Genomic DNA, 25299 nt, shown 5'->3' on the forward strand with positions numbered 1-25299 from the left:
TCCTGTGATAAATGCAAGCAGCCAGGGTAGCATTCCTTCCAAAGTTAAGGCTGCATCCAGAGCGGGAGAGACATTGTGTTTCCAAACATCAAAGTTTAAGATGCAGGTAGTAGAACAGAGAATAAACAGGGGTGATGTGGATTTTTTTGCCCTGAGTTTGGTTCTGTGAGGGCTGAGGTCTTTCAAGACTGTATTTAAAGAAAATGTTTCCTCACAGTGCCTAAGTTTACTGGGAGCTGTGAAGATTTTTAAGATCAGTCTTGGAGCTTGCTTTGTTCTAAACTATCACCAAAGAGGCTTGTTTCAGATTTCCATATTAAGAGTCAGCAGAAGTGCTAACTGGAGCATTTCTTCTGCACACCTGCACAGTAGTGCTCTTTTAATATGGTATGATTTTTTGAGGCTTTTTTTAGAAGATAGTTAACTAGAACAGCTTCACCTGTTTACCTAAGGTGAGGCCTGCAGCTGGTTGTCTCAGAAATAGATATTTTTTTTAATCCCCCACAAGTTTCCTATTGGAATGAGGAGTATTTGCCCTCCAGTAGGTTTTCTTATCTGTATTTTTTTCACTCCCTGACCACTGAAAACTCATTCAAAACCTTTGCTTAAATGAGGAGGTGGGAGATTGTTTCCTTTGACTTACAGTAGCTATTTGTCAGGAATTACTTTTATATATTTACCCAACCACTTTTTCATTCCCTTTGTATTTCTGCATGGAGAGAATTCTGAAGTTTACTGGAAAGAATGAAGATAGATGAGATTCTTCTGGTTCTTTCCAACAGTCTATCTTACATACCATTCTTTGGAGAAAGGCAGCCGAGTTGCATTCCTTCAAGAGCAATTCAGACCAGTGAGAGTCCCTACATTCACTTTTAATTGGAATTTTTAGTCAAATTAAGCGAAAAAATCTGATGCAGTTTAAAATTTGAATATTTTTAATGCATCTGTGGATCTTTGGTTGCATGTACATCTCTTAAATTTGTAAACCTTGGCCCAAAGCATAGATTTGAAACCTTGGGAGTCAACCAAATCTTCCCACACAGAACCCCCACCAAAGATGCATCAAAGGGCCACCTTAGGTATACTTTACATGGATGATAGAAAGCTTGATATTATGTCTGTATTTAATTGAGAAATGGCTCAGACTTTGGAAATGTTACCTGTGTAAGCTGTTTGTAGGTCAAAATAGCAGTGTAAAATATTGGACAGTCTATTTTACTAATCACATTTTATGCATGCTTGCTTCTGCAGATGTTTCCAAGGAATAGCAACCACCTGTTGTTGTTTAACAACTGTGACTCTTGCTCAGTAGATAGCCTAGGTTTTTGTGACAAAGAATGTAGGTGATGGAAGGAATTTTGAAGTAGGAGTTACTATGCACACCTGCCCATAGGTACTGAACAAAATCTGATTGTCATGATGAGTAAACATGCAAGTCTACAGCTTGGTTTTGCTTCATTTCAGTCACGCAATTTTAAAGATTGCATCATCTGTTCTAGAAATTCCCTGCAGCCCAACACACTTGGAGTCTCCCTTCTTGTTATTAGCCACTGTAACCCAAAAAAAGAAAAGAAAAAAAATATGGTTTTTTTTCTTCTCCTTTTTCTTCTCACACCCAGATTGTTTTGGGATAACAGGGGGGTTTTCATGTTTTCTGAGCAGTTTAGGAAAGGGCTGCAAAAATGTAGGAAAATAACTAGGTTTTAGTTATATGAGAGTAAGTGAAAGCAGAAGCAACCCCAGGCAGTTATCTTATCTAAAGAGACCTCTGAACAAACTTTAACAGAAATGTAGAGGAGTCATTTCTGGAAAACTGTGGTCCATAACTGCTGTGTATATATGGGACTTCATCAAGTTTTCATCAAGTGTTATTTTACCTATCTTTAAGGAAAGGTGGCTTTTATATGAACCTTGCTGTTGGCACTTTCTGAACTTGAAGTTAGTCTTCAGTTACTGGAAAGAGAGTGCATGGAGAGTGGAAACACAGTTTAACCATAGCAGCAAACAGCCATTTGGTTCTCAAACTGTGTTGAGAGAGCTGGGATAATACTGTACAAAGAAACACAGGTCATGGAATTATTTAGATTGGAGAAGACCTTTAAGATCATCAAGCGCAACTGTTAGTACTGCCAAGTTAAACCCCATTAAACCATGTCCGTAAGTGCCACATCTGCACATCTTTTAAATATCTTCAGTGTACAGAGAATAGATGATGGAAGCTAAAGAGAATAAATATAATGTTGATTTTGTTCAGCTGACAAATGCCTTATTACCAAAGCCTCAACTCTAGTTCCCATCCCACTTTCACTAGGAAAATGCAATTCTTGTTACACTCAGAGTGTGGTTTTTTTACTATATAATGTTGAGAGAATAGCAGGAAAGTTGGAGTGTTAATTCTTATTCCACTTACTAAAAGTAGTAATTAATAGTTTTCAATATCTCTTTCTCCAGGCACGCAAACAAATGGCCTGGACTTTCAGAAGCAGCCTGTGCCTGTCGGAGGAGCAATCTCTACAGCCCAGGCCCAGGCCTTCCTTGGGCACCTTCATCAGGTAAGAGAAGAGACGTTTCAAACAGGAGACTCAGGCAGCTGTGAATGCAGCTGCCCTGGTGTGTTCCATGTTCTCTCTTTCTGTGAATGATGTGGAATCATTTTTTAGAACGTAAATATGGGTACACCACCTGGTTAAAGAGCGTGGACGGGAAAAAGTCCTAATTGTGGCACTCGCTTTATTGCATTAGGCTGCCGAACATGTCAAGATAGGGTGAGACCTCTTTGGGAGAACTACAGATCACATTTTTGGGGACTTGAGAATGCCTAAATATTGTGGTGTGATTTTGAGTAGGGTGGGGTTTTTTTGTTTGTTTTGTTGTTGTTATAACCTTAATAGAGATACCATGTTGAAAAGCAAGACAAAATTTAAATCTTTTAGGAAAGGATTGTGTTGGCACAATGGCTGCCAAGGTTCCAAAACTGTCACTATCTACTTAAAAATACTTCACTCTTACAGATTAACTAGAAGGAAAGTTGATTGTACTTACTAAGCATATATAGCTTGTGAGGTTTTCTTTTTTTACGAAAAAGTTATTTCAGTGACCTGTTTGTCAGATGATATTCAGACTTCTAATACTATCCCTCTGTTCTGCTGCTGCTGTGTTTAGGGAATCAAAGCTGAACTTCAGATGCAGGCTGAAGCAAAATGGGGCATCCCTAGGTGAAGAGAAGTATAAGGGGCATTTTTTTGTAGTTTTTTTATCTGTTCACACTTGATGTATGAAAACAAATGTCCTAATTTCTTTCCCTTCCTCTGCACCAAGTTAAACTTTAAAATACTGTACCTAATTGGATGACCTTGAATGTTTGAGGTCTGAGGTTGCACAGTTATTGTGGTATAATTGAAGTACTGAAGCTTTTATGCCCTCTTTTAAGAGCTCTGAACTGCAGTTTTATTGTATGGAACATTCCACACGTCTTGTCACATAATTGCAATTTTCCTAGCAGATTGGTTTATATAGGGCCTAGGGAGTGCCACTGAATTTGCTGAACCAATAGGCTGTTGTAGGTTGCCTTTATGTGGAGAGAAGCTGACTAGTTTTTATGGCTTGCCAGTGTGTGTTTAACATGGAGACAGATACAGCTGTTCTGCAGAATCCTGTGTGTTTGTTTTAGTCTTCGTTTTGTTATATAGATTGACCCAGGACAGTAATTGGGTTTTGCGCAGTGCTTTATCCTGCTTTGGAAATGTTTTTATTTAAACAGTTGTCAGGATCTTTATAATTTCATGTTTGATAAAGTGTGATTCGTTTCTTGAAACTGGTTCAAAGGAAAATCTCGGGTATTCTTTTATTCACCTGCAGGTGTGTGGGAATCTATTGTCGAACTGTCCTCTGCTAGTGAGGCGGCTTTTAGTGGGGTATTATTATTCAACCTTAACACAGTGCTTTGCTCTAGACTAATGCAAAATACGTGGCTGTAGGCAGCATTCAGGTACAGTTTAATTTCTAATTTGGAGAGGTTGGCTGTGCGGTGAAAGGGATGTCCAAATTGCATTCACAGAGATTTTCAGGAATATGCTGGCTGTACCTGAGCAAAATACATTTGCAGTCTTTTACATGGTGCTTGTATAATTTTAAAGTATTATTTTGAGTGTATCGTTTGGATGGTGGGGTGGTGTTATTTAGGCTATTCTCTGCTGTTAATCCGTGGTAAAAGCACAGATTACATCATCTGTGTCAAACTGTATTTTGCTTCTGTTGAAGAGGGGCTTTTCTGGGCATGTTTGCTTACGTGTAGATGATGTTTAGTATGTCTGTACCTTCATCTAAAGCAGTAGGAAATATTTCCAAGGTGACTCTTCTAAGGTTGGCCTGTTCAAAATATTCACTTACTAATTTCATGTACTGCAGTTTTTCCTGTGCTTGAAAATATGTGGACTTTTTATGTGGGGACCATATAGAGGTCCTCCGTCTAGAGGCAAGAGTGCTACATTTTGCTTTGCTTTATTGTATCCTTACATATCACCTGGTTTTCAAAAGAGCAGTGGTTTTCAAACATGGCCAGAGATGGAATTCTCTACAGGCTGTTACTCTGACCTTTGAAAGTGTTGGTAATTAATTACAGAGCATTCCTTCTTTATAACTAGGGGTGCGGGTAGAAACAAGGCGAGACTGATTCAAATGGGTTTCAGTAAATGAAAATATAAATGGAAATCCTTATTAGAGATAAAAAAGCACTCTGAAAATCTCACTTTTTGAAGCATCTGTGTTTTCATTGCTGCTCACCCACAAGACCTTCTTTGGGCCTGCTAATTACAAACATTGAATTCAAGTTTTAAGCATACCCAAATCAATACAGGCTTTGTGAAGTGTCTCCGGTCCTCTGTGTTGAGATCTTCTTTTCAGTGGCTGAAGGCTGCAAATACTTGAATGGGTTAATTTGGGGGAGAGTGGTTATGTTCTGGGTTCTGTGCTATGCACGTGCTTGCTCATAGCAGAAAGCTGGTGAGTGCAGTGTTGGGGTAAGACCCATTGTGAAATGGGGGTAGGATGATGATGAGTAGAGCTTAATGCCCTGCCCTGTGGCCTGGATTTTTCCGACAGGAATAGGACTAGTTGGCCTGTCCACCCCAATATGCTCAGTTTCAACTCCATCCATGGCAATATCTACATCCTTGGGCAGGGATACCATCAGTCAGCGGTAGATAAACATCGTGAAAGAGTCTTAGAGATCTGTTTCAGCCTGGAGTACAACCCCCATTCCACTGATTCAGGTGTTAGAGGGGCATGCACTGTTCTTGGGGGAGTTTTTGTTGGGATGCGGGTGGGGAGATTGTTCTTTTTACATTATTAGTTTTCTGTGGATTCTACATTATTTCATTTCCATTTTTGCACTGTTGTAGGTCCAGCTCGCTGGAACAAGTTTACAGGCTGCTGCTCAGTCCTTAAATGTACAGGTAAAGACAGTTACCTTCTGCTGCTCATCCTTCTCTCATCCCAAACAGCATCAGTAGAGATAGTTCTTAACCTATGATACATTACTCAGTTTTGTCAGTCTGACTAGTTTTGCAAGTGACAGGTATGAAGGAATAACACTTTTACAAGTGTAAATCAGGTTCAGGATTTGTAAGCATTCAGACTTTGGAGTTGTTTAAACCATGGAGTTTAAAACTACTTAATGCTGAATTTTAGTCTGGTGTGGTATCATGAAAACTCCAGGAATATTTCATGTTCTTCTGTTTTTTAACTTGCTTTAATCACGTAGTGAGTACTACTTTGCAATTTGTCCTTACTTCTGGTAACTGAATATAGGAATATAATGTAGCATTAGTTGTGTAATGTGGCTAGTTTAGACTGCTTGTGTAAATAACACACAGTGATTTCAAAGTCAGAGTAATTGTTGTTTAATAATGTACGTGAGACAACAAAGCTTTCAAACTTTCCTGTGATGCTGAACACTTCAGTTTATCTGTTAACATTCTGCTCCTCTCTGTACTATATTAAGGGGCAAGGGATGCAGTTTTATTGAAAACTGGTTTCAGTATTGCTTGTTATTAAAGAATGTAGGTAGTGCATTACATGAAATGCAATAGAATGTGGACCCACTTATACATAATAACAATTTGGAAAGAAGAGGAGGTATAGTGACCTTCCTTTCTAAGAGGAAGGAGGCAGAAAATTGCCTTGGTTGCCATGGTAAACTTCCATCCCTGAGAGAGATGTTGGCAAACAGGCTGTATCTCCAGTGCAGAATGTTTACAGTCCTGCGCTGTAATTATCGCTCAATGACTGGCAGAATTAATCAGAGCCTTTATGTTAATTAGCCCGCTCTGCAGTCCCCAAAACAGGTGGTGGAAAATATGCAAATCTATGCAGAATTGTAGTGTTCTGCATAACCAGTTTTAATTATCATAAAACTCTCTCCCCCACTTCATGCACTTGCATTTCCTCCCTCATGTCTTCACAATTTCTTCTGCTTAAAAAAACAATCAAACCACAAAAATAAATCGAAATAAGCTTGAATCTTTTAAAATAAAACAGTATTCAATTAAATAAATGCTTTGAGTATTTAAAAGCACGGTATATATTACATATTTTGCTGTAGGTAGAGAAACTTGTGAGGATTTTTCAGAAAGGCTCTGTATAAGCCAACAGTTTGGTGACTTAGGGTACAGGATGGAGATAGAGAAAGTGGAAACACAATCTCCTCTCCCTCATTCCATTGTTCAGGATTTTAGGCAATGAATAATTTTAACAACCTTCCCTTTCTTCGTGGTGAAAGGTAGCATCAGCTTCAGTTGCATGGTGTAAAATGAAGTGAGACCTGGAAATAATGTCAGAGAGTTACAGGCGACCAGAGAGTCTCTTTGTTTTGTTTAAACTGCATTACCTACAGACGTGTTTGAGCAATCATAGCTGAGATGGTGGGCACACAGAGCCATTGCTTAAACACACTCTTAAAATAAACCCAAGGGCTTTTTGTATGCAGATGAAAGATTTTTATTGTGCAGCGTTGAGATAGCAGTGTTAATACATTTACATCTGTTTTACACTATAAAGAGCTGTATTTTTTTTTGACTAGTCTAAATCTAATGAAGAATCTGGGGACTCTCAGCAGCCAAGCCAGCCTTCCCAGCAGCCTTCAGTGCAGGCGGCCATACCCCAGACCCAGCTCATGCTGGCCGGAGGACAGATCACCGGGGTAAGAGTTACCCAGGGATGCTGCAGTCCCACGCAGCTCTCACTGAGGAGCACTGTAACTTCCTTTCACCTAGGCAGGAGCTTGAGTGGAAGAGGCAACAGAAAATACTCTCTTAGAAAAATAAGCAGACTGCAGTATTTGGGGTTTGTCGCTAAGGATTTGCTTCTGAACAACAACAGCAAAGATTTCTTCCTCTGTGTTCTCAGTATCCCTTTTGACTCTGCAATGAAATTAAAACCTGTTGTTTTGCAACAGTTACAAATGAGACAGTCATAAAGAGAATTTTTATTTTTTTTTCTAAGATTAAAGTGAGTCATGGGAGAACAAGACTGAATCTTCTAGCTGGGTGAAAAACAAAAATTATGGGAATTGTTAATTTTTCATCTTCTCAAAAACATTTCTTTTTAAGTAACTCTATTAGTACTTTCCTTAAGCCTACTGAACCTTTTTGTTTTAACCTCCTGATTTTTAGGGGTTTTTAATTGCAAAGCTTTGGGAGTAAATAAGGGATAATTGTTGTTATTTGTTGTTAGACTTTCTTGTGTTTCTGAATCGTTGTAAAGGCTTTCAGTCATTTCAAACAAGAGCAAGTTTTGTGAATGGGCTGGTTAAAGAATTTGCTTCCACATAATCAGCTTTGCAGTATAAGAGTTTGTGTGTTAATAAGCTTAGGGCAGTTGCTCCAACAATATATTTATGATTTGAAGTGTTAGGTTAGATCATCCCTGCACTTACATGAAGTGATTTCTTAATCTCAGGTTCAATTGTTAAATCTTCTCCTATGTTAGTATGTAAATAAACATCCTATATAGTTTTCAGTTAAGCATTGAAAGTTTTAAAAGCGAGACTGTTTCGATACGTTGTTAAAACCTGGCATATTTTATTATTTTTTATATTCTCAGAAAATACTGGTTTGTTTTAATTCATTATTGTCTGTTGTACTGAAACATTCAAAACTCCAGGCCTGTGCAGATAGGGGTTGTAGTAAATATGGGCATCAGGATTCATTTACATGTAAAGGAGAGACTGCTGCCACCTGTTCCACAGAGATAATGTGTGTTTGGGAAAGGGAAGGGATGTAAAGTTGCCAACTCTATTCTATTTAAAAAAAAAAAAAAGAAAAAGAAAAAGGCAGATGGGGAGACTTGGAGAGAAACAAATGGAGCTCATGTTCTTTACTTATATCTTAGGGCATAATGGAAATGATGGAATATGGCAGGGATTCATGCTAATGTGAAGCAGCTGGGGCGTTATCAGTTTGTTCAGTAGCCATAGCCAGCATTCCTGCTTCACATTCATCTGGCTAATCACTTGCTGTTCTGCTGGGTGTAAATTTCCTTTCAAATCCTGGCAATACCGATTCTTTTCTTTTGCTTGCTACTTAATTGCTTTTTCCCCGAAACTCCTGGTAGAGTTGTGAGGAAAACTTAGGAGTAGAGTTAGATTCTGTCAGGTTCCAGTAAGTGCAAATGGTGGTGGTGGTGCAATTTGGTTTGTGTCAGGCCTGTGGTAGGTTGGTTCCCACACTGTGTTGAGTAGCCAGCTGTCCTTCCTTATGGCCAGAGCCCTTGGCCAGTTAGTGGAATAGCCCTAGGATTGCCTGGTTAACATAACTAGTACTGAGCTATCTAATGACTTTGTAGCTGAAGTGGCTCTTCCCATTATTAATGGCTGTGTTTTCTAATTGTTTATAGCTCACGTTGACGCCAGCCCAGCAACAGTTATTGCTCCAACAGGCGCAGGCCCAGTTGCTGGCGGCTGCAGTGCAGCACTCAGCCAGTCAGCAGCACAGCGCTGCTGGTGCCACCATCTCGGCCTCTGCTGCGACGCCGATGACGCAGATCCCTCTATCTCAGCCAATACAGATTGCACAGGTGAGCCTTGAGGCTTGAGAGGGTGGAAAACAAAAGAGGTTTTTTGACTGATTGCACCATTCAAATAAAATTTGTCGTTCCTTGCTCAGTGAGTTTGTAGAGTCCTTGAGTATTGTTAGTCTTTCCTCCTGCATCTTTGGATGATGAGGTTGAAGTTTGATAGTCTTAGCAAGGAATGTGTGCTGGCTGTTCCACTGGGCTTCTGATCTTGTACCAGCATCTGAGTAGATGCTTTGTTTTCTGAATTTTCCTCCTTGTAGTTAGCGTGAGAAAGGACAAAATACTTTATGGAAAGATGCCCACAGAAATTGCACTTCTGTGCAATTGCATACCTGTATGGATGGGAAGTGATGCCTGTGTGTCAAAAAGGATGCTTCTTTCAGACCCAAATGGCGCTTGTTAGAAGCTAAATGGTAGAGCTGAGGAATGGCAGTTTGACTTGACTCATTTGTGTGCTTTTTTGGATTGGTGTTTAGTGCTGCGAGTTCATTGGCAAAGAATGGACACTTCTGTGCATCTGGAGAAAAACTTGGAGAATGAGTTTGGTGCTGGAATCTGTCCAGTCTCATGGTCTGGTACTAAAGACTTGTCAGTTCTGAAGAACTGCTTGCTGTGGATGTTCTGCTTACTAGAAGCAGTAAGGAACCTCCTGGGTCTTCCAGGACTGGCATAATTCAGTGTGGAGACTGCAGTGGCACTAACTCTGTGCTTAGTTTATGTAGCATGGAAAATCCTTAGACTTGTGGACAAGGATAATCAAATGTGTAGCTTAGGTATCTACGAGTAGGTGATTGTCTTGCTCATGCTGAGGTCCATCTTTCCAGAGATTAAAGTTCTTGGTACATAATACCAGTTTTACTAGTCTAGCTGTGCAAAGTGTGTGGGGTATATAATCTTCAAAGTTGCTGCTTCATAGAGTGAGCAAGTTCTTCAAGACTGTCTGATGCCTTCTGTTCAGGCTGTTTTATCTTGCATTCAATCGGGATGGAGCGTCTAAAAAGTGAACATGAGGTCTGACTAAGGACAAGAATGGAAATGTTGCAGTTGTCTGTGAAGTCCAGTGGTGAAACGTTCAATCCTTTGCTGTGCTCTTACACTAGCTGAATAGCAGCCTAGCTGTGCTATCAGGTTTTCATTAGCTGAAGTGACAAACTTTTGTGGTGTTGGTCTAGAAGTTCTGACCTCTCTGGCTGTCCTTAGAGAGGCCAGAGTGGTGCCATCCTGTTTTTAAAAGGCCAGTGCTGATGTTGCTGTGTTGATGAGATTCCTATCACTGAAGCTCTTGTTGCACTGTGAGAATTCATATCACCAAATAACATCTTTTTTAGCAAAGGATTCCACTTCACTGGTGTGGCGATGACTGAAGGATGTGGCATTCAAGGAAACTTGTAATTCTCAAGATCCTGCCTTAATTTTGTTAAGACTGTCTGTAGGCAATAATACAGACAGATTTCAAGAAGAAAATGGGGAATGTCCTTGTCAAGAAAGTTGTTGGTTATAACACAATCTGTACCTTGAACTTTCTGGCCTTAGGTTTGTCCAATAGGCCACCAAAGCAGTGGATACCAATGTGATGAGTGTGTGAGATGTTTCTTTTCTCCCACCTCAGTGCAAAGCTCTGAAAATGTGTGAAGCATTTGCAATTATTAGTTTTGTACTGGCTTTTTCTCCAGAACTTAGGAAATCTTCAGAGAAGTGTTTGAGAGGAGTTGAAAAGATCAGGCATGTGCTGTCAAATAAGAGTTTCTGAAGGCAGCTTTGTCTGATTTGTGCACATGAGTGGGCTAAAGGCTCTCTGAAAAATAGCATGTGATCATGTAGTGGCCACATGCAAAACAAATTAAAGTTGTACTTTCTAACATTTCAAATAACTTAAATGTTTGGCTTTACAATTAATGTCTTTTAGGATAGGTTATTTTGATTCATAAAGGAACTTCGTTGAATCTTGTTAACTGCTCTTTATGATGAAAGTGCAGGGCATAAATTGTGCAGGTGTTGGATATAGCTTGAGGTACTTATGGAAAACATCTACCATCTAGGTTCATAGGTAGATAGCACCATGCTTTTTGATCCCTCTTGGCAAGGATTTGTAAGCAGTGCTCAGCTTTGTTTGTGTTGCTATTGTAAACATATAGCTGATTATACAAATAGCTGAATGTTTGTTTTAATCAATGATTTTTGAATAATTGATTAACTGACAGGTCTCTGCAGCAGGGGGATTACCATATTTATTTTAATTAACTAATTGCAAAAGCATGACTTCTTTAATATGCACTGCAGTTCACTTAAGGTATCTGCTGCAGCAACCTGGTGAGGAGCTTGTGCTGCTCCTGAATTGACACTAAATCGTTGTGTATCAGCTTTTGGGGTTCTTCATAAACTTCCTTGTTTTCAGGATCTATGCTCTGTACTTACATGATGTAAATCTCAGAATGACACAGATGCTTAAGTTTGTGCTGAAGCTGTAATTGGAAATAATGGCATTGAATTTAGAAATTTATTTAAATTTTTTTTTTTTTAAACAAAAAAATTCCTCACAGCAAGACATAGCACTTGACAGATTATTTTGCTGGGATAGGATTTGGATTGTTTTGATCTTTCTAAATTACTAGGCAGCACCAGAAGACATGCATGTCTCCCTGAAAGGCTTTCCATCTCTTTCTATGTGCTTGTGCTAGCATACAGATTTTTTAACACTGAGGGAAAAAAGATCAGTATAAGAAAACAGTGTCAGCTTTGTTCATGTGGTTGCTATTGGGAGATTTATTGTAATGGTATAATTAACTAAATAATAAAACTTTCCCAAGGTGGAAATAAAGTTGGATTTCAAATGCATTTGAGGGGCTGGTAGGTCTATTTAGGAGTGATTAGCCTTGGAGGTATCATTTTCATTTTGTGTTGCAGAATTATATTTCTGTATTTAAACAAGACTTAGCCAACATACCATTTACCAAGGCAGATGCACAGAATAAGATTGCTTATATCAGTTATCCCTGAGGCCTCAATTTAAAAACAGTTTTCTCATATTAAAGTGTAAGAGCCTGATGATAAGAGCTGTCATGTCTTAGCTGGGTAGCCAGTGTTATGAATACTATAGTCTTAAACAAAAAGCTCTCCTTTGATATTACAGATACACTGCCAGCATTTCTTTGTATTCTTTCTTGCATGTAAGTCCATCTCCTTTGGGGGTGCTTCAAATCATCTGAGATCTACTTGGTCATTTGGGGTGATTTCATTTGTTTGCTTTTGATTGGGAGAGGTCCTAAACCTATCTGTTTTTCCATTGATACTTTTTTTTTCTACAGTGTCTTCCCAAATCTTCTTTTTGTGTTTCTGGTTTTTTTCTCTTATCTACCTCTATTTTCATCCTGAAGCCTCTCTTTATTTCCATTTCCTCTTCCCAGTGTTCACAGCCTGAGTCAGCTTGCCCATCTCTTTCCATTTCTGTTTTCAACTGCATCCAGTCCTCCCATCCATTCCAGCATGAGCCCCCTCTGAGCTGGAGGGTCAGCACAATCTGCAGAGGTAACCAGCTGAGCATTGAAAATCAGTGAATAAATGAGTGGAGATCCATGTCATGTTGAGTAAGAGGTTTTGGTAGCAGTTCTGACCAATGTGATATTAGGATATGAAGTCATAAGAAACATGGATTTCCATGATAGAACTGGAGCAGTTATTTCTCTCTCTCAAAAAGGAAAGGTGCCTTGTTTTCATAGGAATGATTGCATTATTTCTGCAATTTTCTGATTTTCTGAAAGCAAACAATACTATTGACTTTTTTGCTCATGGGCACTTTTTAAAATTTTACCATTCTTTTATAACATGAAAGTTTTGGTTTCTTAAAGAGCATTGCTTGGTCAATCCATCTGGTGTCTGTCTACCATATTATTACACTGCATGCTTTTGACTTAACAGGGCTAAGTAGCCCAAGTGATTGATGGCCAGTGTCTGTGTAATGCAGGTTAAGTAGTGGTTTTCTTATAATGCCTGTCTGTGGTCTCATAAATCAGTGGATTCCCTATTTTTTCCCCTGCCTCATCTTCCTTTCTGACATTCCTCACCCCTCATCTCCAGAAGGAGATTGCTGCAACTTCCAGGTTACAGTTTTAACAGATTTAAAACAGTATAAGGTCACAGATATCAGCATTGTGTAAGAAAGAAGTTCTCCTTGTCAGTCTGTCTCGACTTCTCATCTCCAAATCCACTGCTGGCAGTTAATGGCCTGTCCCATCCTCTGGCTGAGCACATTGTGGGAGTGCTGAGTAACCTGCATCAGTGCAAGGAGCAGCTTAAGAAGCAGCTCTTTGTTACTCTGGTTCACTTGAACTCGGGTGTGTTTGGGGCTGTGTGAAGATGAGCAGCTCCCAGCAGCCACAGCGGGCACTGTTTCTGGCACCATTGCACCTGAACACGGTTTCTCTGCAAACAGAGCTTTGGGGGAATCTTCTTGTCTGCTTGGTTTGGTTTGTGTAATGAGAGGTTGCAAGTGTGGGAAGTATTTCTTTCATTCAGGCTTTTTCCCACCTGTTTGGTGAGTATTTTGAAACAGATTCTTCCTGGAAAGATGGAAAAATCCGATAAGTGTGTTTAGATAGTTTTCATGGATTACCACTGTTACGTTGGCTGACTTCACAATGTGTTTTTGAAATTTCAGTTGCTCTTGTTATTGTCCTCTTTTGGAGATGAAAAGAAAAAGGCTAGTTAGGGGGAACAGTATTTTAAAGCAGTTCTCTATGTTTTCACTCTCAAGCTGAATGTCAACTTGAAGCATTTTTTCTTGAAAACTCAGTTTCTCAGAGATTAACATTTTACATTGAGACCTGTCATTGAATTATGGAATATTAATAGTCCTAAATGGTTTAAATACATAAAAGAAGGGTTCTACAATAATGCAGTGTTTTGGATTATTCCTTTTAATCTTTCATTATAGTCATATCTATTAAGCTTATTGTAATTTGTTTCAGAACAAATCAAATATATTTACTAATTGAGTTAGCTACTTTCTGAAATTTGAACTGAACAACCAGAGTACAAACAAGGAATATTTTGCCTTCCTGTTCTTGATTCAAATGGTAATTGGGACTGTAGTTACAAAAAAAAAAAAAAATGCTCCCAGCTAATATGCTTGATTTGTAGAAGAGTTCCATCCACAAAAATAAGTTTGAGAGATCTTTGTGCTGATAAGTCTAATGTATTTAAAAACTCCTGAATTTGGGGTAAGGGAGATTGATTTGTTTGTTTGTTTTGTTTTGATTTTAAAGCAGAATAGTTCTGGATATGCTTTGCTGGGTTATTTAGTAAGTAAGTTTGGCTTTATGAATGAGAATGAAATTCAAATTGCCGTTCTAAAGGATATTCAGCAGCAAGACTTCTGCTGTGTTTGACATCCATTTTTATCTCTAAATGTTAGAGTGTAGCTGGCTGATAGGAAATCTTATATTGGGAATCATTGCTGACTTAAATGTCTAACACACAGCTCTTTCTTTTCTTTTTTCTTTTTCTTTTCCTTTCTTTTTTCTTTTTTTTTTTGTTTCCTCTTTTTTTTTTTCATTTTTTAAAAATTTTTTTCATTTTTTGTCTTCTTTGTTGTTTTTTTTTTTCCCCCCTTCCCGTTTCCTTAAGGATTTGCAGCACTTGCAGCAGCTTCAGCAGCAGAATCTCAACCTGCAACAGTTTGTGTTGGTGCATCCAACAACCAACTTGCAGCCAGCACAGTTCATCATCTCACAAACGCCGCAGGGGCAGCAGGGTAAGTGCTCCTTGCCACAAAAGCCAACCATACATAGCGTTTTTTAGGGGAGAATGTGAAACTCAGGTGGTTCATAGCAGTGCCCAGCCTTCTCTCAGGCAGTTGGCTCCCAGCCAGCTTTCCCCTTCTAGGTTTATATCCTGAGCATGAGAAGACGTGGTGTGGAATATCCCTTTGGCCAGTTTGGGTCAGCTGTCATAGCTCTGTCCCACCCCAGCTTCTTGTGCCTCCCAGCCTACTTGTTGGTTGGATGTGTGAGAAGATGAAAACTCCTTGACTCTAAATACTGCTTGGCAATAACTAAAACATCAGTGTGTTATCAACACTGTTCTCATCCAAAATCCAAATCACAACACTGTACCAACTATTAAGAAGAAGATTTAACTCTATCTCAGTCAAAAGCAGGACAGACTGGAAATAGATTGCAAAATCAAAAGTCCTTGGGGGAGTCTGGAGAAGTACTTAAGCCTAAAGAGGGTACAATGAATTTTGTCATAAACTGAAATAATTCTTAATGCCTTGGGAAAAGAACTAGAATGCTGGATTTGTGTAACAGCTCTTATAATAATATTTTGGCAATGCACTGGGTACGACTTATATGCCAAAGACAGACAAGGCAGTGGTAGGTGGTGCTGTGTCAGAGCAGTGAAGTTGTACAGCAGCTTTGTTCTGAGGACTGATGTGTTCAGGCTGCAATGCATCACGGTGCTGATTGCACCCCATTTGTTGATGCCCACAGAAAACTGCATTTAGCCATGGCTTCTTATGCTGATAAACTCCAGTGGCCTTTTTTCCCCCTTTTCTCTTCTACATGAACTCTACTCAGTTGTTCAGGTCTGGTAATCCAAAGATTCTTGCTCAGAAGGCAAATCCTGTTATGCTTGAAGAGTCCTGCAGAGCCTGGCTGTCCTATAAAGCAGCTCTTCGCACCTCATTTTCTTCTGTTCCTTTCAATTTTTTCATGCATCATTCCTTACATACTATGACTTGGATAGAACTGGCTTTCCATTACGCTGAAGGGCTCTTACTGTCTGAATGCTCTCACATTTGAATAAAGGGTTAGTCAAAATTACCTTCCTTTTAATAGGACTTGATTTAGGAGAGTTTTTATACTAGCACTGGTAGAAAATGGCTGAAAGGCTATTCATGGAAGCATTTCGTGATGTACTGCTTTCTTAAAATTAAGCAGAACTTGTAAAGTTAAAATACTGTACCAGAAAAAATCAAACCACTAAAATTTAGTTCAGGAATTCTTCTTGTAGGTGCTTGTTTTATTTTTTAATAAATTCTTTTAAGAAAACAGCAAGCACAAAAGCATTGTTTTGAAAAAACTCATTGGTATTGATGTCTGCCTACATTTTTCAGCTAAATTCTGCTGGTTTTCTAAAATACCCCTGAAGATGCTTTACAAGTGGGAAAACTAAGAGAAGCAAATTGTATTCATCCTCCAAAATGAGTTTGCATTATAGAAGGGGAAGCAAGGCTTTCTTGTTTGTTTAAAATCTGAAGTAGAATAAGTACTAGATGAGATTGTACCTTTTCCAGAGGCCATCTCTGCAAAATTATTTCTTCACTACAATTTAAGACCTGCATATTGCTGTCATCAGTGACGCAGTGTAGGTAGAGACATCATGTTTTACAGTAATGTGCAGCCTGGACAACTGAATAGCTCAAAAATGTAGGAAGATATATATGCTGAATTCTGACCATAGGCCATTAGTGTGTGACAACCTTCCAAACTGAAATGCTTGAATAGATCTCATTTTCTTCATGAGCACTCAATGATAAAGCAACATGTATGTCATAATACCCCTTATATCACTTTTTGATATGTTTTTTTTGCAGTATTTCATGGTTATTGCTAGAAGATCTCAAACAGCACATTATTATTTATGAGAAAGATTGAGAAAGTGTGTATTTTTATTTTGTTATTTGCTGTTGCAGCTGACTTTTCCATGGTGTTCTTGTCCTATTGCTCCATTAGTCAACTTCATAAAATAGTAAATATTCTGAAGAAACTGGCATAGAGTTTTCTTCAAAACCAATGGCATTCATATTTTTCTTTGATGCTTCATTGGTACTGTACAGAGCTTCTTATATGTACACATTTAATAATGAACATAAAAATTCAGATTTGTGTATAGATTATGTATTCTGGAAGAAATTTCTTGCTTTGCAGACTATGCTACATATGTTGTGTATGCCATGTAGTCATGTAAATGAGAAACACTGTTTTTAAATGAGAAGAGTTTTGAGGGAAATAAGTGAAGAATAGTGTACCTAAACAAGATTGTAGAAGATGTAAGCATTTTGTTTACATTTATTTACAATTTTTGTTTAAATTTTTTTATTTACAATTTTTACATTTCAATAAAAATGTTTTGCCTGAAGAGGTGAAGGGGTACAGAGAAATGCAGTTATCAGCAACTCTATTTAGATTCTTTAAGGGGTTGAACATTGTGAGCTGAGATCCAACTTCTGAAAAAAATATAAGAAATTCAATTCCTAAAATATTAATCAATAATCAGGATATTATTCTACTATCTTTCTTCAACACACACATTAGAGCTCCCAGCATCAGATAGGAAATTTTCCCCATAAATCCACTGCCATATGTCTAATGTAGTCACCTTTCTTTTCCACATGATTTCTGGCTATTTAGGGGCTTATATGAAACAAATTTTAAAGTTCCCATTTTTCATGGCTGGTAATTGATAGCATCATAACTGAAAGAATTGTTTCAAGCTTCAGTAGATATGCAGGAGATTGAATAGAAATAGAAATTTGGAATGTTTTCTCATTCAGCGCAACTGTTGTTCATATTATTGTTGAAGTCTCTAGCAGGAATGTAGCACCTTGTAATGTCTTTATACCTCTTGTATCTGTTCTTGTATCTAATAGAGCTGTCTCTAAAATAATCAATTTAACATCGCTTACAACAATTAGAGCTGCTTCTTAAAAATATTACCCTCATCAGGTGACTGTTCACCTTTTTACTCGTGAGATATTGCTAATACCAATTGTATCAGTAAAAATCTGAATGGAGGGGGAAATTGTGCTGCATTTAATATAAATAAATCTTGCAAACAGGAGTTGTTAAGATCTAAACAAAGACTGTATCACAATGAGATTTAGAAATAGTACTTACAAAGAAAATATCCAGAAAGGCAAATGTGGAAGACAAGCTACTTATTAGCTATAAACATTGAAACTGGGTCTACCTATCTCAAGCTGTTGTTATTTATAATTAAAGACTGCCTTTGTGATTTTTTTTTTTTTTTTACTGTGAAGTTGGCTGGGCCAAATCCATTCCTATTTTCTTCTTTCATACATGTTATGCAGACTTTGAGACCTCACTCATGTGGCAGTTGTTGGCTTTGTCTTGCAAGCTGACTTCCAGTGAGCAGCTTTGGCAGAGATAAAGCAGTCAAGTTCTTACATGAAGAAATTCACTCTTTTGGGAGATCAGTTTGGGATGAATTATGTATTATGCTTCTGGGCCAACTTTTTAAAAATTATGCTGAAAAAGTCTGTGCTTGAATGTTTGTTTTATCTTTTGTTTAATTTTAGATAAAACTGAACCCCAGATCAGTCCTAGGGGACTCTTGGCTTGCAGGAAGAGTTTTTTGGCTTGGAGCATTATTCATGCTGCTCTTAGACATTACAGGAAAAATCCTGAATGATGATAGATATGTTTATTATATCTATTAAAAAAAATATTAAAAACCTCTAAACTATCTAAACTTCTGCATAGATCCTTATCTGCCTCCTTGCAGTCATTCTTTTAGAGTGCCACATAGGTGATTTGTGTGCCATATTTAATGCAATAATACCACTGGGCTCTTAAAACCAGGGCAGGGGGTTGGGAATACAACATCTGTAAAGTATACAAGTACAATAGCAGCTTTTACAGGTTCAGAAAAATCATGTGGGTTGGAAGGGACCTCTAGAGACCAGGTAAAATTGTTCAAAGCAGGTCCAATTACAGCAGCTATTCAGTGCCTCAGCCAGTTGAATTGAACCTGTCTAAGAATGGAGTTTCTGCAACATTTTCAAGTACCTGCCCCATGACTGCTATCATGTTAAAAAAAATAATTTTTTTCTATATCTAGCTGGAGTTTTCCATGTTCTGACATCCATTGCATCTCATTACAGTGTACCCTTAGCAGAGTCCTTTTCTGTCTTAGAAGAAAGCAGTAGGATATCACCTTAGTCTTCTTATCAGGCTGAAAAAAGCAGCTCACTTCCCTGTTCCAGCCTGTTAGCCACCCTGGTGAACCTTGGATGTACAAAATCTGGGATGGCCATGTGCCTTGCAGTGGGAAACCCAAGGCTGGCAGCAGGACTCCAGCTGTGGTGTCACAGGTGCCAAATGAAGGGGGAGAAGCACAACCCTTGACCTGCTGGCTGCACTCCTGTGAGTACAGCCCAGGATATGCTTGGCTGTCTTGAAAGGGCACAGTGCCAGTTCATGTTCATCAGACTGTCTTCCAAGACCCCCAGGACTTTTTCCTGTGGAACTGCATTCCAGCCAGCCAGTTCCTACCCTGTATGGCTGCACAGGGTTATTCCAGCCCCCACACAGAACATTGCATTTTCCTGCATCAATCTTCATGAGGTTTAATTTGTCCAGCTAGTCTAGACCCTGGCTTCTGGCCTGTTGACCACTTCCCCATCTTTGGTATTGTCCACAGGCCTGCTGAAAATATATTTTGTCCCATCAGCTTTCTTGGTAATAAAGATGTTAAGCAGTAGTGGTGCCAGCGTGAGTATCTAAGGGAACAGCAGTGTTTGAAACGCCAGGATCTCAGTGGGTGCCTAAAAGATGTGGGTTTACTTAGAAAAGGCAGTGCTATGTGCTCTGTAAGTTAAGTCACTGAAGTTATATTGGACCTCAGCGATTTCTTGTCAGAAAAGGAATGAAGGAGAAGCTTAGATTGGTTCAAGTCATGTCTTAAAAGAGCTGCTCACCTGTGAGAGCCAAGGAGCGCCCAGAGTGTGTTCATGGCAACTGCCTGAAAAAGCTGTGATTAGGGGGAGAGACACATTGCCAAAACAGTCTAGCTGTTTTCCCCGTCCCCTGATCATTGCTTCAGTCAGCTGCAGGTTGAACTGACTTGTTCTGTCTCCAATTTCTGCCTGTGACACCTTGTGTCTATGTGAAAACAGAGTAGATTAAGCATCTGCAGATTATTTTATACTGATAATTCCATGATAATTTCTTCAGACCATGTGAGTGAGAATAAAATTAGGAAGAGTGTAGTCATCTTGTGCTCTTCAGCAAAATTGTTAATGCCAGAAAAACATCCTCTGGGATGTCTCTGGGGACAAAAAGTCACAAAAGGCCAGTCCTAATTACTCTGATTGCAGTCATAAGACAAGTCAGTAACTTGTAATCGATGGTGTTACCAATAGACTAGAACTCAAATGTCATCACTGTCAGCTGCCTGGTTTTTGTTTCATTGTTGGTCAGCCACTCTGTAGTGACAGTATGATGGGTTTGTCCCTTTCACTTTCAAGCTGTCAGTTTAAAATTCACTATTACTGAATTAAGGTCAAAAACTCTGCACTTAGAGGTGACTGTTCACTAATTAGTATTTAGATTTCGGCAGCTAAAATCCTCTTTCGAGTGAACAAATACTTGCATTGTAAAAAGCAATGTGTAGCTCTAGTAGGTGGCTGTCTTGGAAGTTCCTTGAGCAGCTCTGTTCCATCACTGGCTTTTCAAAAACACAGCTGGAACATGTTGATTATGTGGTGCAAAGCAAATTTACATCGTTGTCTGTGCTGTGCTATTATGTTACATAAGCAGCTGGCTGTATTCTGTAGGTCCTGAGCATCTTGATAGAAACACATTCTGTTTGAAATACATATTCAGCTCTTTGTTAAACAAAAATCAAGTATCACTGTCAGATGATAGTTCTTCTGTGCTTGTGTATCCCTTACTGAGGAATGTTTTCTCCTTCTTAACCATGGTAATCCTTCTTTCTATATCTTTTATGGTCTTAACCTCACATAAAACATCCATTTCCGCACTCAGTATTTATCAAGTCCTAAATTCTGTTTCCCCTGCCTTAATTCTGCTAAGAGGTAGTAGATCAGGCAGCTGATGATGTTGAATTTAAGTGGTACATAGTTGATGGTGGCATAGCACTCCATCCATTTGTTGTTCCCCCCTGGTTTTAGGGACTAGGTATATTGAAGTGTAAGTTTAATTAGTCAGCTTCTTAAATTGTTATAGTGGAAATTGATTTAGCCAGGAGGTACCTAAAAAGTAACAGTTAATGTTTTTCACAGTAAAATCAAGGCATTTGACTATTTGTAGGTATATTTTTGTCAAGATTCTGTCCCTTAAAAATAGATGCATTTTTGTATTAGAAATGCAAAAAAAAAAAAAAGAATTGTTAGCTTCTAGTTAAAATATTTAGATGCAGGCATGTATCTCAAGTTCCTCAGAGACTTAATAAACTGTACAAATAGTGGACTGTAAGGGAATTTATTTGTAGATTGACAGCATATTATACATATTGGTTCTATCAGTTACAACTGTTCTTTGATGTTGTCACTTTTTCATAGTAGCAGAGTTTTTCCATATTCAGTGTAGTGTTTATTCTATTTGTTAAAATGGAGCAGTGTTCAGTATCTTACCTAAACTTTAATTCCAATTACTTTTCCAAAAGACTGCTACTTTATTTGACCCAGAAGGGAGTTATTTAGGCTTATTCTGTCTTGTGCTGTGGTCTTTAAGTCTGCCAGAAAGCTTCCTTCTTGTTAGGCAGCTGGCATAGGGTGGTTTGGAGAGGAAGGAGGGGTGATCAAGAAGCCAAATTTGTGGGTTTGATTAGTATTCAGCTGTTGAATTTGATCTCATTAGTGCTCAGTATTTTTACAGGGTTCTGCAATTCTTGGTCAGCTCTTGGTTACCAGAAGAGGTGTATCCAAACTCTGCATGCTGAAAGGGGCAGTAAATGGTTCCTGCACACAGAACTGGGATGACCTAGATCATTACCAACTCTTTCTGGAGAGGAGACTTACACACACTTCTCCCTCTTCCTCTTCTGTCACCACTTACACTTTAGGGAAATGCAAGGGGCTGAAAAATCCGGTCTGAAGATTTCTGTGCAAGGATGAAACGAAAGCTCGCATCTCAATTTTTTTGTTTTTAACTGTCCATCATTTGGCAAGAGCCTTGTTTTACCTCATTTCATGTTTTAGTGTTTTTGAATGATAAACCAAACGCACACTTTTCTCTCTCCAGGTCTCCTGCAAGCGCAGAATCTCTTAACGCAACTACCTCAGCAAAGCCAAGCCAACCTCCTGCAGTCTCAGCCAAGCATCACCCTTGCCTCGCAGGTCAGGCTTTTTCCTACACTTCATGACTTGCTTTGAGGGGATTTAAACCATGGGAAGTGAATGGACCCTTTGTATTAGTTACCTGAATAGGTGCTGTAGCTATAATAGGGAATTTGTCTTTCTAGATTGTTCAGGTTTGTAGCTCCCACCCCAGTGTGTCTCTTTCCAGGCTTTAACATTCTAAAGTGGGTTTTTAGCTTGAAATTTTCATGATTGATATCTTGAGTTAATGGCACTAGAGCATCGTTTGATTTCCTGCAAGGTTCTCTTGGAAATTCAAAGGAGCAAGGTGTGAGCTCCTTCAAAAGCTCGAAAAGGGGATTACTGACAAGTCTCTTTCTGAAGATTGCAGTGGTAATCTATTTTTATTTTAGTGTAGTTACTTTGCAATCACTGCTAAGTCATTGCCAGTCTTACCAGTTACCATCTGTGAAGCTGAAGAGATTGTTAGAAATGAAATATTCGAATATTCTGATAGATGTATATTAAAATATTATAACTCTGTGATTAAGTTTTCAGACTATAAGAAAAGCAATTTTAAGGTTGCATGTGCCTGTAAATTTAGTTGTGCTTGGCTCTGGGTTTTACTGTGCAGTTTAGTTTCATGGCTGCATGCTGTTTCTCAAATACCATGTAATATCACACAGTATCTTCCTGCCACCTCGGTTACATATAAGAATTTTCTAGTCTGCAATAAGGTGCCTGAGTCTATCAGTCTTAGAAAACTACATTTTCTATTATACCACCTCTAGTATTTTTCATGCACCATGTGGAAAATGGAATTTGTCTCACCTCTAGTTCATACCTCAGCTAGCAGCATGATTCTCCACTAAAGATTATTCTTGGATTAAAAAAAAAAAATAAATTAAAACTACTAAGAAAGAATAAATTATGTAAAGTGGGTGAAATAAGCGAAGACATATTGCAGTAATTACCCGCTATGATTAATGTAAATTAAAAAATATTAAAAACCTGTGTGACACATGTATCTGCAGTCCTAGAAAGATCATATATGATTATATTATTTATCAAGTAATGGAATTATAGATCTTGACCTCCCTCTACCATCTGCTGTGCACTGCAAAACACTGCACTAACCCAGGAGGAAAGCAACATAAGGAGTTATATAAAGACTGAGCTATATGTAGGCAATTTCTTTTAAAAGAGCCTTTTCTGAACCTTTGCATAGACTTTGCGTAGTACTCTGGTGCTGCCTGGACTTGAGGCTGTTCATATTTGCCCTGAAGGAGTCCAGAGTTTCAGAACTGGGTGTAGGACACAGGGCCAAGAAATCTCCTTTAAGGAAGAGCCATAGCTAAGCTGACTAGAATTTAACTGGAGTAAATGATTTGTCTCTGCATCTCAGCTGATCATGGCATGCAAAGAGGTAGAGCTATGCAATCAAAACATGTTTCCAGTGTTCTTATTGCACATAAAGCCTGAATTGTGCAATACTGTGAACATTTTCCAAGTTGCTAATTTTTTTCAGATATTTATTGTAGTTGCATCGCAAAATGCCATAGTATGCCAGTGTTCAGGAATAGTGAACCTTCCATGGACTTCCTAGAAAGTTACCCTTCATGTAGGAAAAAAGTGTGACCTAAAAGGAATAATTTTCTGCAGATTGTCTTTGTTTAATTTCTTGTATCACCAGTATGTTCATTTTGTTACAACTATCAACAGAAGGGTTAGAGGTAAATCTAGTTTTTTCTTCCTGAAGAGTTGAGTCAGTCACAAGAGATGGCATTGGAGGAAACTTGTCATGTTTTCTGCATCTGTATGTGCTCACTCTTCCAGGATTAAATAGGAGATTTGAATCTTTTGGGCTGATGAAAATCTGCCACCTCACAAGACCAATTCAATTTTAATTTTTTTAAAAGGGATGAATGCCAAGTAGTCTATAAGTGATAGAAGTATATCAAGTAGTGTGTGTTCAGCCTTTCTTTGAGCAGCTTCTGCAGCAAGTGAAAGTTGTTGGTTACCATTGAACATCTCTTACTTTTCTTTAACTGGTTATGACAGAACCTTTAAAAACCAGTCATACTATTATACTTTTCTGGATTGTGTTTGCTTGGTCTGGAGAGGAATGTTAATAAATTGGAGGAACTTGCAGATTGCAGGAAATGTCCAGTTTACTGACCTCTCTCACAAAACCATCGCATACCTTTTAGGAATTTAATTTCTGTTGATTATCCTCTTAAGTCTGATTTTCATCTTTTCCTTGCTGTCTCAATAGCCAGCAACCCCAACACGCACAATAGCAGCGACCCCCATTCAGCCACTTCCACAGAGCCAGTCAACACCAAAGCGAATCGACACTCCCAGCTTGGAGGAGCCCAGTGACCTTGAGGAGCTTGAGCAGTTTGCCAAGACTTTCAAACAAAGACGGATCAAACTTGGATTCACTCAGGTGAGACTGCGTACCTTAGTGCCTGCCAGTGTGGAACCTGAGGTCTCATCTTTCAAGTCTGGGGGGAGACTACAATTCCATCATTTCCTAGGAGAACCTGCTTAAATAGGGTTATGCTCTGGCCTTTATGTGGGGGATTTCTAAGAAATAACAGAAAAAGCCATACATCCATCTTACTTTTACTTCCCTGTTGGTTTTAAAGCATAGCCATTTTCCCAGCAGGGGAAAACGTGCATTTACCAGCTCCAGATGTCATTGCATGTGCACTATTCATTCTATGGGATGTGACATGAATGGGACAAAGCACTTTAAAGCTGCCTTCAGAAGTACAAAGTTCCAAAAATCATACAGTACAATTAACTGCTCCGTGTGTTTAAAAAGTATATCACATCTGTGCAGTTGCTTTGGATGTCAAAAGGTTTTTATCTCTCAAGCGTATTTTCCTATTAAACATCAATGATTTCTGTATTTAATGCTTTTGCTAAGGTTCCTAAACAAAACCTGAAAGGACTGTCACCTTTGAAGTTTTCTCCTTACAAGGGTGAACTGGAGTTGTGGTTTGTTTTGGTTTGTTTAAAAGCTCAGAAATACCTGTAGAGCAGAAGAAAAGTAATCATGAACATAGTGAGGGTGTTTGAATGAAGACCACAATTAAAAGTACAAAGTGCATTTATATGTTCCATTATTCTGTTGAAAGGAACTTGGTTCCAAGAGT

At 38.7% G+C, this 25299-nt stretch overlaps 1 protein-coding gene across 2 annotated transcripts in view; it reads left to right on the forward strand.

Moving 5' to 3' along the window:
• The window catches only part of POU2F1 (POU class 2 homeobox 1), a 102376-nt gene that overhangs the window by 64290 nt on the left and 12787 nt on the right, over positions 1-25299 (forward strand). Inside the window, exons 3-9 of one of the 2 annotated variants that reach the window (XM_005524106.3) lie at positions 2452-2552; positions 5400-5453; positions 7079-7198; positions 8893-9072; positions 14695-14821; positions 22080-22174; positions 24411-24584. In XM_005524106.3, coding sequence (XP_005524163.1) covers positions 2452-2552; positions 5400-5453; positions 7079-7198; positions 8893-9072; positions 14695-14821; positions 22080-22174; positions 24411-24584 — 851 coding nt within the window. The remainder of the gene's footprint in view (positions 1-2451; positions 2553-5399; positions 5454-7078; positions 7199-8892; positions 9073-14694; positions 14822-22079; positions 22175-24410; positions 24585-25299) is intronic. The other variant, XM_005524107.3, reaches the window with a different exon arrangement.

The sequence above is a fragment of the Pseudopodoces humilis genome, chromosome 2 (genome assembly GCF_049639895.1).
Source record: "Pseudopodoces humilis isolate 2021_Gansu_Grassland_sample_001 chromosome 2, ASM4963989v1, whole genome shotgun sequence".
In the NCBI taxonomy this organism is placed as follows: Eukaryota; Metazoa; Chordata; class Aves; order Passeriformes; family Paridae; genus Pseudopodoces; species Pseudopodoces humilis.